The sequence below is a fragment of the Gymnoscopelus microlampas genome (genome assembly GCF_963454915.1).
Source record: "Gymnoscopelus microlampas genome assembly, chromosome: 8".
Classification (NCBI taxonomy): Eukaryota; Metazoa; Chordata; class Actinopteri; order Myctophiformes; family Myctophidae; genus Gymnoscopelus; species Gymnoscopelus microlampas.
The window spans coordinates 46559446-46574445 of record NC_139945.1 but is presented as its reverse complement, the minus strand read 5'-3'; the positions used below and the strand labels follow the sequence as shown (position 1 = coordinate 46574445).

Below are 15000 nucleotides of genomic sequence, written 5' to 3'. Positions count from 1 at the left end.
AGATTTCTGGGATAGGTGCCTGGCCACACATGAGTGAGAACAAAACACTTTTTGTCACATTTTCTATTACAATAGGGTGAGCAGCTGTGCACGTTTTAAAGTTTCAAACCGATGAAGGAACATGATAGGACTGTTGGGGATTCATGTAATTTATTTCAGAAGTTTAAGATTCATATAACTTCTTGGTGTTAATTTGTTGGGTAAATTATTAAATAAATATATCAATTCAACGGTTTTCAGATTTTCTGTTTTCAGAAACACATCTACTGTATCTATGAATTTGTACCAGTGTCATTTTGCTTACTGGTACGTACCACCAGTGATGATCATCATACCTGGCCTCTGTGGGCGGGGTGTAACAGGAGACGGGAGGGGTTGAGCTGGTCTGATTGGAGGAGGCTGTCTGTCAACAGGTGGGCGGGCTGTCTGTCTGGTAGGGATGGCTGGAATGGGACAGACAGGCAGGCAGGCAGGCAGGCAGACAGACAGACAGACAGACAGACAGACAGACAGACAGACAGACAGACAGACAGACAGACAAGCAACATGTCAGACAGAGACATAGATTAAAAGGGAGACAGACAGGGTTGAATGAGGACAGTGAGACAGATGCAGACAGTGCTGGTGAACCAACCTGTCTGTATCCTGGGAGGCCGAGCTGTAGGCAGGACAGCGGGTCTGTTCTGGTTGGAGGGGAGGGACCCGTGGAGTCGTGACCCAGAGACGGGGCTGTCTGGCTGGGGTTGGGCAGGGAAAGAGTCCCCTCTACCTGCTGAAGGGTCCGGCTGGGCAACAGTGGTGGACAGCCTGCCTGCTGTTTACAGAGGTACAACCATGGAGACGGGTGTGATATTAAAAGACTGAATCCTATCATTCTATTGTGAAAGTTCTCCAAATAAGGACTTAGCATCTCAAAATAATGGGTTATTGTCTCAAAAGTATTGAGAAAATTAAGTTCCCCATTATTTATATTTCGTTTTTCATGTCATTATTTGGAAATATCATTACTTTGAGATACTAAGTCGAAAAGGTTTGTCATTATAATGACTTAAAATCATTTGTTTTCATCACATATTCTCTAAAATATTATTTAAACATTGGTATTCCCGGCATATATTACTTTTCTGAAACACAAAAGATGTTTGCCAAACAAAAATGTTTGCCTTTCTTGTAACATTCAAAGTGTCATTTAGAAGATGACTTGCTGTACTTGATGTAGTAGTGATTACAAATACTGTTTAACCTTCCACTTGCCCTAGTGGTCGCAAGAATTATAATAATGAAATATGTGGAAGCCTGGATCCTTTTAAGGTTCGTCTCAGGAAAGCCATAATGAAATGGTTAAACTAAACTTTTGATTTAAAAATAAATGGAATAAAATGTATGAGCACTCATGTCCGCTCTTAGCTAGCCTGGAATCCAGACTGATTTTTTTCACTTTGCTTCTCAGTCTGGCCGTCTTCCATTTGAGCCTGCATTTCCGAATGTCACCTGTTACGTACCTGTTAAGTGGCTTGAATTTTACATTGGAAGGCTCTGTCCCGCCCACCCCACAGACCATTACATTGGAAGGCTCTGGTCTCACCCCGCCCACAGACGAATCCTCGGCGCCTGGGTGTCCGAGACCGGCACTTTCACATAGGAAGCTTCCCAGACTGAGGAGCGAAGTGAAAATAAAAGTCCAGAGCGAATCAGTCTGGATTCCAGGCTAGCTCTAAGTATCCATCCACAGGAATCTTTTCTCCAGTTATTTACCGTGACTTCCAGTGGACGGCGGCTGAGGTCTCAGCTGTGACGTTGTTGAACCTCCGCTTTCTGCTTTGACCTGAGGTGTGGAACCTTCACTTCCAGGCTTGGTCTGTTGGGAGACCTGCTGCTCCACTCCCCTGACTGGGGTCAGGACCTTACTCTGGGTCGGAACAGCACTTCCACTCCCTGGCTGCAGGGGCCTAGTGGGCAGCGAACCAGAGACTGGCGGTGACTGAGGCTTGGCCCGGGTTGTCGGCGAGCTACCAGTCGAGCCAATACTGGTACCAGTTGAACCACTAGTTGAACCACGGCTGGGAACAGAGCCACTGGCACCAGTTGAACCACTAGTTGAACCACGGCTGGGGATAGAACCACTGGTGCCTGTTGAACCACTAGTTGAACCACGACTGGAAACAGAACCACTGGTGCCTGTTGAACCACTAGTTGAACTACGGCTGGGGATAGAACCACTGGTACCTGTTGAAACACTAGTTGAACCACGACTGGGGACAGAACCACTGGTACCTGTTGAAACACTAGTTGAACCACGGCTGGGTACAGAACCGCTGGTGCCAGTTGAACCACTAGTTGAACCACGACTGGGGACAGAACCACTGGTACCTGTTGAACCACTAGTTGAACTACGGCTGGGGATAGAACCACTGGTGCCTGTTGAACCACTAGTTGAACCACGACTGGGGATAGAACCACTGGTGCCAGTTGAACCACTAGTTGAACCACGACTGAGGACAGAACCACTGGTGCCAGTTGAACCACTAGTTGAACCACGACTGGGGATAGAACCACTGGTGCCTGTTGAACCACTAGTTGAACCACGACTGGGGACAGAACCACTGGTGCCAGTTGAACCACTAGTTGAACCACGACTGGGGATAGAACCACTGGTGCCAGTTGAACCACTAGTTGAACCACGACTGGGGACAGAACCACTGGTGCCAGTTGAACCACTAGTTGAACCACGACTGGGGACAGAACCACTGGTGCCAGTTGAACCACTAGTTGAACCACGGCTGGGGACAGAACCACTGGTGCCTGTTGAACCACTAGTTGAACCACGACTGGGAACAGAACCGCTATTACCAGTTGAACCAGAGTTGGTAGAGGGCTTATGAGGTCTGCTTGTTCCACTGCTGCTGGTTTGAATAGAGGAACCTAGTAATGACAGGAGAACTTATGACTGAATGAATGAAAGCATAAATAAACCAAATTAATGAGCATCTATTTCATGCTCTATTAGAGATGTGTGTCTGACTGGTACCTTGGTTATTCTGGTTGCCATGTTGACCCTGGTTTCCTGTGACGAGCAGAGGAGGTCCTCGGGTCGCTAACTGCTGAGCCACTCTCTGACTGAACTGGAGAGCTGAGGCTGAGTAGTGGTAGCCTGGGCCTGCTGGACAGATCTCCTTAAACGCAACTATAACAGACAGACAGACAGACAGACAGACAGACAGACAGACAGGGGGGACAGAGAGACAGTAATGATTATTTTCCCACCAAATTAGGTAAAGAAGGTAAAGAATAATGGGCTTTGACAATTTTTTTACTGGAATCGCATGTTGAGGTGCCTCTATAGAGCGCACCTCCAAAAGCGATTTAATTTCTTCCCACAGGGGGCGCCACAAATGTGAAAAGTTTAACCGTATGTTGTAGATACACTATTTCCCTCGGCAGCTTCCTCACGTTTTGCCGGCTACAACAGATGACTGACACAACCCTAAGTAGGCCACCCAGCCTGGCTAAGACTAGCCTGGTAAACCCTCCCTCCAGAAATCTCATTTCCATTTGATTTCTGGAGTGAGTCTGGCATGAACGCCCATTCTGCAATATTGGCTGTGGGCTGGAGTTGGGCGGGAGTAATACCGTTGACTGACAACCCGTTCAGCCAATGATCGTTTTTCCCCTTCAGCCAATCAGCAGTTCATTTTTACCACCTCCAGACTATGTGACGCAACGGGACTTTTGAGACGGCCATGCCCAAAATAGGTTGCCTTATTGGGATACATGCGTGTCACTCCCCGCCCCTGCCGGTTCTCTAAATTTATATTTTTAAATAGGCTCTGTCATGATTAATTGACCACATATATGAAGTTAAACAACTAAATTCTATCCAAACGATATCTTAATAGTAAATTCTGTGCCTCAAAAAAGAAGTTTGAGACGAACGAAAGTAAGAAGTGAAGGCACTCAACAATGGCTGCCGTTCGTCTTTTGTCGGCTGCGCTCAGGCTGCACTCGGCTTCATTCGGGCTCACTCGAACTCGCCACCTGATTGGCCAACTGTCAATCACAGAACGATGTGCGACGACGCTGATAGGCTCGTCAGTTTGGCGTACACAGCCAATATTGCAGAATGGGCGTTCATGCCAGACTCACTCCAGAAATCAAATGGAAATGAGAGTTCAGGAGGGAGGGTTTACCAGGCTAGGCTAAGACTTGCCTACTGTCTCTATTTTGTTGTCCCTATTGTCTCCACTTAGAACAAAGTAGAGCCAGCAGACTAGAACAAAGGAGAGAGTTGAATAGAACAAATAAGATATAGTATAGAGTAGAACAGAGCGGAGATAGCTGGGTCTCTGCTCGGTTCAACTCTATTCTGTTCTATTTTACCCTTTTCTAATCTATTGTCTCTACTTTGGTTGGTTCTCTAGTCTATATTGCATCTCAGCTGTAATCTTATCCTACCTGATCCAAAGTAAGGACATCTCTGACACTGCGGTCCCCAGGCTTTCCCCACACGGCTACAACAGCAGATCTGTTTGGTGATGTTCCTCAGGATGGGCAGGGAACAGGAGGAGGGCCCGAGCCCTGATGCCAACACCCTGAAACACTGACTCTTCTCCTCTGAGATCACGCTATGAGCTGGAGGAAAGGAGAGGAGAGGAGAGGAGTCGTACAGAGTTGTTCTTGCAGAAACCTAACTTTGCTACAGTGTTTCCATGAAGTCCAACGGGAGACTTGGAATAAAGTGTTTCAGGCCCTTCATGCAGTCAGTACATGCTAGCCCCAGTCAGCACACACAAACAACAGAAATACCATATACAAATGACAAATCAATCAGAAAAGCTCAGAAAATGGCACCTTATAATTTTTATACAAGGAAGGTAGAAAGCTTGTCAGCAGCACCAAACGATTTCATCTGTACATGGAAAATACAATCAGAAAGCTCTTTGAGATTTCAATATGTTCAATATTGCATGAGACAATCAGAAGCCAACAGCACTGCACAAACACAAGCATACATGGATGAGACCCTGATACAAATACGAATCCAGAATCCATAAACACAAGACTCCCCAAGACAGACATGCATCGCAGTCAGTCCGAACATGTACCGTTATACAGTATACATATACACAACATCCACAAGCAAACAGCCTCTCATGCTATCTGTCAGGGTCAAATATAAGCACATTTAAGCCCATAATATAGAAGTACTCATAGCAGACACCTCCAACATACACAAGCATTAGGAGTCCAGTAGACCCCCCCCTCCCACACACACGGACGGACGGACGGACGGACAGACACACACACACACACACACACACAAGCACATGGTAGACACCTGTGCATACTAGACAATACATACAGGCCTTTGTCCAGCTTCCGCGCACGCACGCACGCACGCACGCACGCACGCACACACGCACACACGCACACACACACACACACACACACACACACACACACACACACACACACACACACACACACACACACAGCAGAGGCAGCCAGACGGACCCAATCAGTTTGAAAGCAACACATAAAGAACATTGTGTTATTAACACATTTGGGAACAAATGTGTTTTATTTCAGCATCTATAAACATCACCTGAGTTCCATTTCTTTATGATGGCTTCGGACATTCTGCCCAACAGTTTAATTGAGTTTTTAAAAAGAAACCCAGATTTCCATAGTAGAACTAAGAGTTCCAGTGACTTTCAGTGGAATAAAGAGTTTCCCCCTGTTTTCACAGTGCTAAAAGTATCATTGAATTTCAGTGGGAAAAAGAATGGCCCTTAAAAGAATAAAAAATTGACTTTCAACTAAAGAAAGGACCTCCATTCACGTTCAATATGAGGCTATGAAATGGTTCCAGTGGTTTTCATTCTATTGATCAAAAGCTAAACTATGGATTCCACAGATTTATTGACTTTCAATGGAAGAAAACTCATTGGACCTATTTAGATGTGGAGCTGTGTTGCATAAATGCATCTGCACTCTTTATATATTTGTATTTGACATGGAACACAGATGGATTCTAGGATGCTAGAATGGATTTTTTTTTTTAAATGAAGAAGAAAAAACAGACCCACAATCAACATTATTCCCAATTCTATTCCCAAGCCGGCGGCTGAGAGGAAGACGGCAGCATTCAAACATTCCAGACCCCTTGGAGGGTTTCATGTGTATGTGTGCATTGTGTATGTTTGTGTTACTTACAGATGCAGATTCCGTGTGAAGCGTCGAGGATGAACCCCGCCCTACAAACACAGCTATAGCTCCCCCTGGTGTTTACACAGATCCCATTCTCACACAGCCCAGGCTCCATGCACTCGTTAACATCTACACACACACAGCCATACGCACCCAGAGGTAGAGTGTACGCACATACAGTACACACACACACCCGCACCAACATACAAACACATTTGCACATGTTTGTTCATGTAAAACATATATAGAAACACACACAAGCATGCATACCAACATATACACACTTAGATATAAAGACACACACACACACACACACACACACACACACACACACACACACACACACACACACACACACACACACACACACACACACACACACACACACACACACACACACACAGAGGTACGTAAATACATGGACGTACAACTCACTCACACACACGCACACGCGCAAACACGCACACGCACACGCACACACACACACACACACACACACACACACACACACACACACACACACACACACACACACACACACACACACACACACACACACACACACACATACATGAGTGCAGGCAGGGTGTAACACTTTCCAATTCCACTTCGGCATAACGCTGCCATCTATCTTATATTGTTATATTTTCACTCTTGTGACATGGAGGCACGTTCGCTGTAAGCCTTGGCAACCCCTCTCCAGACATTCCATGGCAACACAATGTACTGGAAGTCAGTGTTGCAACCCAATGCAGCCAAAGGTTTTAAGAATCCTTTGGCAAATTCATTATTACAAAAGAACTACACAAAGTTAACATAGTCCTAGAGCAAGTATTGATGATCGAAGGATGTGTGTTTCAGGATTGTAATGTACAACTTGAATGATTAAAACTGCTGCATGGTTCCGTGCACTTAAACATGTTGATACATGATGTGTTTGTGCTGTATATTTTGAATGTGCTACTGTGTGTGTGTGTGTGTGTGTGTGTGTGTGTGTGTGTGTGTGTGTGTGTGTGTGTGTGTGTGTGTGTGTGTGTGTGTGTGTGTGTGTGTGTGTGTGTGTGTGTGTGTGTGTGTGTGTGTGTGTGTGTGTGTGTGTGTGTGTGTGTGTGTGTGTGTGTGTGTGGGTGGGTGTGAGAGACTCACCAACACACTGAGTTCCATTGACTCTGTCAAAACCAGCAGGGCAGGTGTTGTTGCCTTGACCTGATGGTAGTTAGTAGCTCCATTAATTAAACCAATTACCCTACAGATCCATCCATCTAAACTAATTTTCAATTAATACCTAACAACCAACATCACAGGTGAAGAAAGGAATAAGAAAGGAAGGAAGGAAGGAAGAAAGAAAAGGTTAAAGCGGATTAAAAGTACAGTTTAACATCACATATTCATAGAGAAAACCATAACCATAACCCTAACCCAGAGAGTGATAAGCTGTATCAAAGCTGTATCATAACAAGCTGTCAGCCCTCGGGCTAATACGGCTGCTGACGATTCAGTTTAATTGAAAGTGTCACCACACACTGAACGTCACCGTGAGCACCTTGATGCTGAAGGAACTCACCATGTCAAACATGGTTGAAACCCATCAACCAAACCCAGTTGCTGTGGATATTTGTAAACATTCTTCGCTAATGAGACTCTGGAGTTTATCCAAAGGAACCAAAACACAACAGTTTAAAACAGTGACCTTATACAGTTCACAGAATGGCTGTGTTCCAACAAAGGTAAGGCCTGCCAGAAGCAGCTGGTATGTTCAGCCAACTCCCTCCCCATGCTGTTGGGGAATCCCAGTGGAGCTATCATTTCATTCATCTGAGAAGTTCCTTGTTGTCAAAAATGTTAATATACTTACTGTATGTAATTAAAGTTTTTATCAATTGTTTTTTAATAGTAATAATAATAATACATACAAATACAATTTCTCGTCTTTGCAAATAAATAATGATATGGGGATGTGATAAACAAATTATCACCAGGCATTCATCATTGCGCTCTGTATCCAACCTGATGCTCGGCTGCATCAGCTAGGTCAGCCTTTGTATTGGTTGGATGCCCTGAATGTCAGTGTGATAAGCCATATTTACAGCACAGTAATATTGCTGCCAGTATTGACTCAACAATACCAGAAGTATTGTAAGAACATTGAGCTGAGCATCCATATGAAATTATTCAATGTTCTCTTTCCCTGTAGACAAGACTGGTCAGGAGAACGAGTGGAAAACAGGTTAACTTGGTCAGCAGGTCTACTGGTTAACAGATCTACTGGTAAACAGGTCTACTGTTCAGCAGGACTAGTGGAAAACATGTCTACCAGTCAGCAGGTCTATTGGTAAGCAGGTCTACTCGTCAGCCAAATCATTCCCATCCATTACAAACACACCGAACATTCAATTAAAACAAATACGATTTCATACAACTTTTCCCACATAAAGGATTTGGCGATGACATGAAATGCAAAACTATCTGAACATTAACACACACACACACACACACACACACACACACACACACACACACACACACACACACACACACACACACACACACACACACACACACACACACACACACACTGTCTTTCACTCTTTCTTTCCTTCTTTCTACTTTGTTTTCTGGCCTGTGCTGTCTGTCTGTCTGTCTGTCTGTCTGTCTGTCTGTCTGTCTGTCTGTCTGTCTGTCTGTCCTCCAGGGTGTTTCATGTTGTTATAATACAGTGTATGTATCCATGATGTAATATCTGGAGACACGAACAGATGCCAAAAAAGAGCCAGCAGTGAGTTACCATGTTAACCAATCATTGTGTGTGTGTGTGTGTGTGTGTGTGTGTGTGTGTGTGTGTGTGTGTGTGTGTGTGTGTGTGTGTGTGTGTGTGTGTGTGTGTGTGTGTGTGTGTGCGTGTGTGCGCGTGTGTCTGTGTATGTGTGTACCAAGTCCCACAGAGCAACATTCCTCTACAGTTAGTCAGGTTTGTAACAGAACATGGCAACATCAGTACATACACTGATAATGTGTGTGTGTGTGTGTGTGTGTGTGTGTGTGTGTGTGTGTGTGTGTGTGCGTGTGTGTGTGTGTGTGTGTGTGTGTGTGTGTGTGTGTGTGTGTGTGTGTGCGCGTGCGTGCGTGCGTGTGTGTGAGTGAGGGAGAGAGATAATGTCAGATAGTTATATAAGTGTGTCCTGGTGGAATAATTCTAGAATATTCCAGTCATAAAGTTCTCAGAACAGAACACATCTGCCTCCTTACAGAGGGGGGGGAGAGACAGAGGAAAAAGGGGAAGGGATGATGAGTGTTTGTGTATACCTGTGTGGATGTGTGTGTGTGTGTGTGTGTGTGTGTGTGTGTGTGTGTGTGTGTGTGTGTGTGTGTGTGTGTGTGTGTGTGTGTGTGTGTGTGTGTGTGTGTGTGTGTGTGTGTATTCGTGTGTGCGTGCGTGCGTGCGTGTGTGTCTATGTACATACCAGAGTTAGGTGGACAGAGCACACACTCGTTGATTCCCCAAGCCTTCCCAATCCCTCGACAACAGGTCTCCTTAGATCTCAGACCTGGGAGAGGCGAACCACACTGCACACACACACACACACACACACACACACACACACACGCACACACGCACGCACACACACACGCACGCACACACGCACGCACACACAAACACCATTTTCTTTTACAAACCTAAAGAATGTTTCTTTTCAAATCTAAACGAAAACATTTATGAACTTATTTTTACAAACCTTAACTATTTTTGTTTGTTTTTGTTTGCTACATAGAATGTTAAACATATTGTTTTGTTGAAGTAAATTGGACTATTTTTGACATAGGTATGGCCAAAACATTATTTGAACCTTTTTTGTGACCTTTGACCCAAGGACCCCAAAATGTTATCATGTAATCTACTATAGTAGGGACCTTTGCCCAGCTTTCCTGAAAGTACCATGTCATTCTATGAAGCCATTTTCCCATGAAGTTGCACAAAACAACAACAGACAAACAAAACACTACCCCTCCCCAGGGGGGCTGGGTAACTAAACCAAACTAATACAAGCTAAGCTAAACTAAACCAGGCACTTAACTGAGCTAAACTACACTTAAGCTAAAGCTAGGTAAAGCATACTAAATCAACTTAACTATGATAGGCTCTGTAACTGTCCCAGAAGGAGAGACAGTGGTTTCAATTATAATTATAAATATGTTTTGTTTATGTAAAATGCATGTACACACTGGGTAAAAAGATTCATTTCAGAAGAGATGGGTCAATAATGGAATCAGAACTGTGGGGGATCTATATAATAAAGGCATATTGTCAAACTTTCAACAATTATCGTCCAAATTTAACCTTCCTAGACATGACCTTTTTAAATATCTCCAAATTAGACATTGGATTCAAGAAAAATCTACAGACTTTCCAAATATCCCAAATAGATCCCCTTTGGAAGATCACATGACCAGTACACTTGTTACCTCTACCAAAGGTCTAACATGCTCCATCTATAATATTCTAAACAAAAATCTACCAATCTATAATACGATGACTTTTAAACATAAATGGGAGACAGACTTGGGATGCACTTATGATGACGCGGACTGGCAAAACATCTTAGAGAGATCCCAGAGAGTGTTGATTTCTACGAAACATAGACAGATGCAATTTAACATTTTTCATAGAACTTACTTTACCCCACTCAGATTGCACAAGATTGATGGGAATATTTCTGCTATGTGCCAAAGATGTAAAATATCAGAAGGTAACCTGGTTCATATGTTATGGAGCTGCCCATGCTTAGATGATTATTGGAAGTTCATCTTGTCCAGTGTCTCGGAGGTCGTAGAATTTGACGTTCCACATGACCCAAGAATATGGTTACTGGGGGACGTCAGTCTGCTTAATATAAACTTTAATGAAAAATATTTTGTATCACTCGCCAGTACAGCCGCGAAGAAAGTTATTCTAGTTAATTGGAAATCTGAAAATTCGCCTTCACAGAGACATTGGCTAAATGAACTTTCATCTTATTGCACACCAGAAAATATATTATATAATGTAAGAAGAAATCCTGCAATATATCAGAAAATCTGGGGTAATTTCCTTGATGTTCTTCCATCATTGTCTCCTAATTCTTGATTTTTCTTTCTCCTCTGGCTTTTTGTTTTTGTCTTATTGTATTTGAAATTGTCTGAAAGGTGTTGTGAAAAGAGGAAAATAAGAGACTGTTGAGGGTTGAGTAGTGTACCATTCTGGGTATGGGGTGGGGGGAGGGTCTGGGGGGACTGTTTCTGTATTTTTTTGTCTTTTTTCTTTGTGTTTTTGTGTATCATGTATTTTCCTTTATTCTTTGTCTTTTTATTTCTGTCTTGTTTATAAAAAAGAAAAAAGAAAAAGAAATATGATATTGATATGTATACACTGTGTATTGTCAATAAACAAATCATTACAAACAAAAAAAAAGATTCATTTCATTATGAATAACTAGTACCAAAAGTTACAATAAATATATTAAAAAGGGTTATAAAGATTTAAGGTGAAAATGCTGTGCCCATTGCTTAGAGGGTTTACGGTAAATTTGGGCAGAGAGTCACATGGTCAGGGTGAAGCTGTCAATCAAAATCAGACGCAATCTGAGTTGATCCAGAGAGGTCACGTTTAAGACAGAGAGAGATAATAATATTGCCAAAGTTCTGCACATGGTTCAAGAGGCGCACACGGTAAATGCTTATTATATTACCGTATTTTCCGCACTATAAGGCGCACCGCCAGTGCGCCTTATAGTGCGGATGCGCCTTATAATCCGATGCGTCTTATATATGTATCAATATTGGTTCCCTTGGTTTCCACACTATAAGGCGCACCGTCAGTGCGCCTTATAGTTCGGATGCGCCTTATAATGCGGTGCGCCCTATATATGAAAATAATACATTTATTGAAGGTGCGCCTTATACTCAGATGCGCCTTATAGTGCGGAAAATACGGGTATGTGCCTTTCATTGATGTGTGATGTATTGTTGTGTGCATTGTAATTTACAAGTTAACTTTGTTTGGAAGACTTCATTGTAAAATATCAATAATTGGATGCACCTGTGTGGACTCAATAATCAGAGGACTCTGTTTCATAATGATTATGGACTCAACTGAACAAATGTATGTTTTATTTTTATTTTATAGTTTTCACGGTGTCTTGTATGGTGTCTGTTAGGAGGAGTTTGGAGAGTTTTGATGGAATAAATCCCAGAAAATACATCTGTGTGATGCGTGGACATTTGTTGAACCTGTGGCAGCTACAGGCTCTGTGCATAACTGTAGTCCAAGTTTCCCGAAGGTGGTATACCCATTTCCTGTTCCAGTTTCCCATTGCTTTGTTTGAGTGGCTCCTTCACATTATGTTTCCAGTTCATATCTAGCCTGGCCCCAGCCCCTGAATCACTAGCCTCACATTCAGGGTCTGTGGTGACGCATTCAGGGTCTGGTGACCCTGTAGAAGGCAGGGTTTTCTCGGTTGAAAATCTAACCTGCGGCCCGGCCCAATCGGGACAATCCAGTATGAACCAATCATCAAACACGCTGGGCAAGACCTAGCCGGTTGAGTGTCTAAACGGAAGTACCGGAATTTGGTGTAAGTACCGCCCAAGGTAATGACGTTGACACTTTACAAATTTGTTTACGTTCTCTGTGAATGAAACCAGTGTTGTGATTGGGCGAAAAATATCGTTTCTGGGGGAAATGCGTACGGCGGAAGTCCCGCCCCTATAGACACTCTCTGCCTTAGGTCGTGACCAGGCTTTTCTCTTCGCAGATGAGTAAGGCTGGGAACGAGGCTAATTGTCAAAGAGTCCCACGTGTTGCAAGCTTCTTCCATTTGACGGTGTCAGGTTACTTTGGCCACGCCCTCATCTCAGAAAACGGCTGCACTGAGAGGGGTTTCAGACTGAATAATGGAGTGAAACTAAATGAAAATTCAGGCTGAGTGTCAGGCTAGTTCAGGAAATGGGTATGCCACTTTCAGGAAACAGCTGACAGAGTCTATCTGTCTGTCAGTGACCTTCAACCTCAACCAGTCTCGCTATCACGGGTCTATGACCTGTAGTGTACTGGACGTCACTGGCTTTCAAGATCGCGTCCGGGCACCACCAGGGGTCAAAATAACCCTGGTCCATTTGGTTCCATTCGCACACTCTCAGAGTTAAATTAACACTGAGGATCTACAGTGCCCGTAGATTGGGGTCCGAGAGAGGACAAATGGTATCAAATGGGGGTCCATGGCCTAATTCATATCAAACTGGGGGTGCTTGAAACTAAAAAGAATGAGAACCACTTGTGCATGACTGTGACTCACCTGTCCATCTTTCACCTCTCTGAAGCAGTACTTAAAGCCAGAGTGTTGGGTATATGTTCCGTCTCCTCTGACAGTCTGGGCTTGGACCCCATGATGTCCCGCCGGGGCCGGAGCCCCTGCGGACTGTGTGTGTGCGCTGCTGGTGGTGTGTGCGCGCAGTGTTGGGCTGTATCCGCTCACCTAGAGTAGGAAGTTGCATGCACAGAGGACAGACACACTTGATCACTTAGGCTGCGTCACTTAGGCTCTTCTGGTGCTGTTTTGTCAACGCTAAAGACCCAAAACAGGGACCTGACCCTACAATTTCAACTTTGTCAAGTGCAGTGCTCATCAATGTCAATTCAGAGCGCCATCAACCAATAGGAGTGAAGCAGAGGTGGGACCCGGGAGGAGTCTCAATGGTCTGTTCATGTAACAAACATTATGGATCAACTTAATACTTGTTGCTAATGCTAGTGTCTCAGCTTGGTCAGCCAGCCTGCGTTAAAAAGAGGTCACCAATGTTTTTACAGGCAGACACATCGTCTTAAAGCTAAATACTGATGAATGTGTTAATGTTACAAAAGGGTCTCGTTCACCTTCAACATTTTACAGTACTTTTTGTCGTACTGGAGATTTGAACTGTTCAACTCTTGGAAACGCAGTTCTAACACAAAGGAGGGGTTGCAAAAAAGTTACTACAGTGAGTGTGATTAGAAAGTGGATGAGTGTACCTTTAAGACCTGGTGAATTTTAACACTGGCCTCTGGGGGGTGCTGCACTCTCACCTTCACCATGGAGCTTGGAGCTAGAGAGAGACAACACACACACACACACACACACACACACACACACACACACACACACACACACACACACACACACACACACACACACACACACACACACACACACACACACACACACACACACACACACACACACACACACACACACACACACACACACACACACGTTTGTCCTGTCTCTACTACATTGTCTGTCTCTCCTCTGTCATACTGTGTCTCTCTCAGCTATCCTGCTGTCTGTCTCTACTATGCTGTCTCGCTCTCATCTGTCCCAGTGTCTGCCTCTAGGTCAGAGAACAGTCCATGTTGTGATGTTGTTGTAGTGAAACATTCTGATGGACTGAGTCACTATTACAGAGCAGAACAAGCCAGCAAAGGGGGGGGGGGCAAAAAAAGAGAGAGTGAACTGGAGAGAAATATAAAGAACAGAGTAAGAGATGGGAGAAAGCCTGTTGTGCAATGTTGTGAAAACTGCAAAGTGAGAACTGACTGAGGTACTGTATAGAGAAGAGAAGAACAGAGAAGAGAAGAGAAGAGAAGAGAAGAGAAGAGAAGAGAAGAGAAGAGAAGAGAAGAGAAGAGAAGAGAAGAGAAGAGAAGAGAAGAGAAGAGAAGAGGACAAGGGGAATGAAGAGAAGAACAGAAGAAGAAAAAAAGTGGAGAGTAGAGACCATACA

The 15000-nt window shown here is 44.0% G+C and overlaps 1 protein-coding gene across 6 annotated transcripts in view; it reads right to left on the bottom strand.

The window, feature by feature from the left end:
* Positions 1 to 15000, bottom strand: part of ltbp4 (latent transforming growth factor beta binding protein 4) — a 52503-nt gene that overhangs the window by 26698 nt on the left and 10805 nt on the right. For 2 of the 6 annotated variants that reach the window (XM_084063897.1, XM_084063900.1), the window contains exons 3-12: positions 14249 to 14322; positions 13536 to 13715; positions 9669 to 9771; positions 7354 to 7413; positions 6214 to 6336; positions 4453 to 4629; positions 3029 to 3184; positions 1756 to 2922; positions 635 to 814; positions 336 to 443 (exon numbers count right to left, since the gene is read on the bottom strand). In XM_084063897.1, coding sequence (XP_083920023.1) covers positions 336 to 443; positions 635 to 814; positions 1756 to 2922; positions 3029 to 3184; positions 4453 to 4629; positions 6214 to 6336; positions 7354 to 7413; positions 9669 to 9771; positions 13536 to 13715; positions 14249 to 14322 — 2328 coding nt within the window. The remainder of the gene's footprint in view (positions 1 to 335; positions 444 to 634; positions 815 to 1755; positions 2923 to 3028; positions 3185 to 4452; positions 4630 to 6213; positions 6337 to 7353; positions 7414 to 9668; positions 9772 to 13535; positions 13716 to 14248; positions 14323 to 15000) is intronic. The other 4 variants (XM_084063901.1, XM_084063898.1, XM_084063899.1 and 1 more) reach the window with 4 other exon arrangements.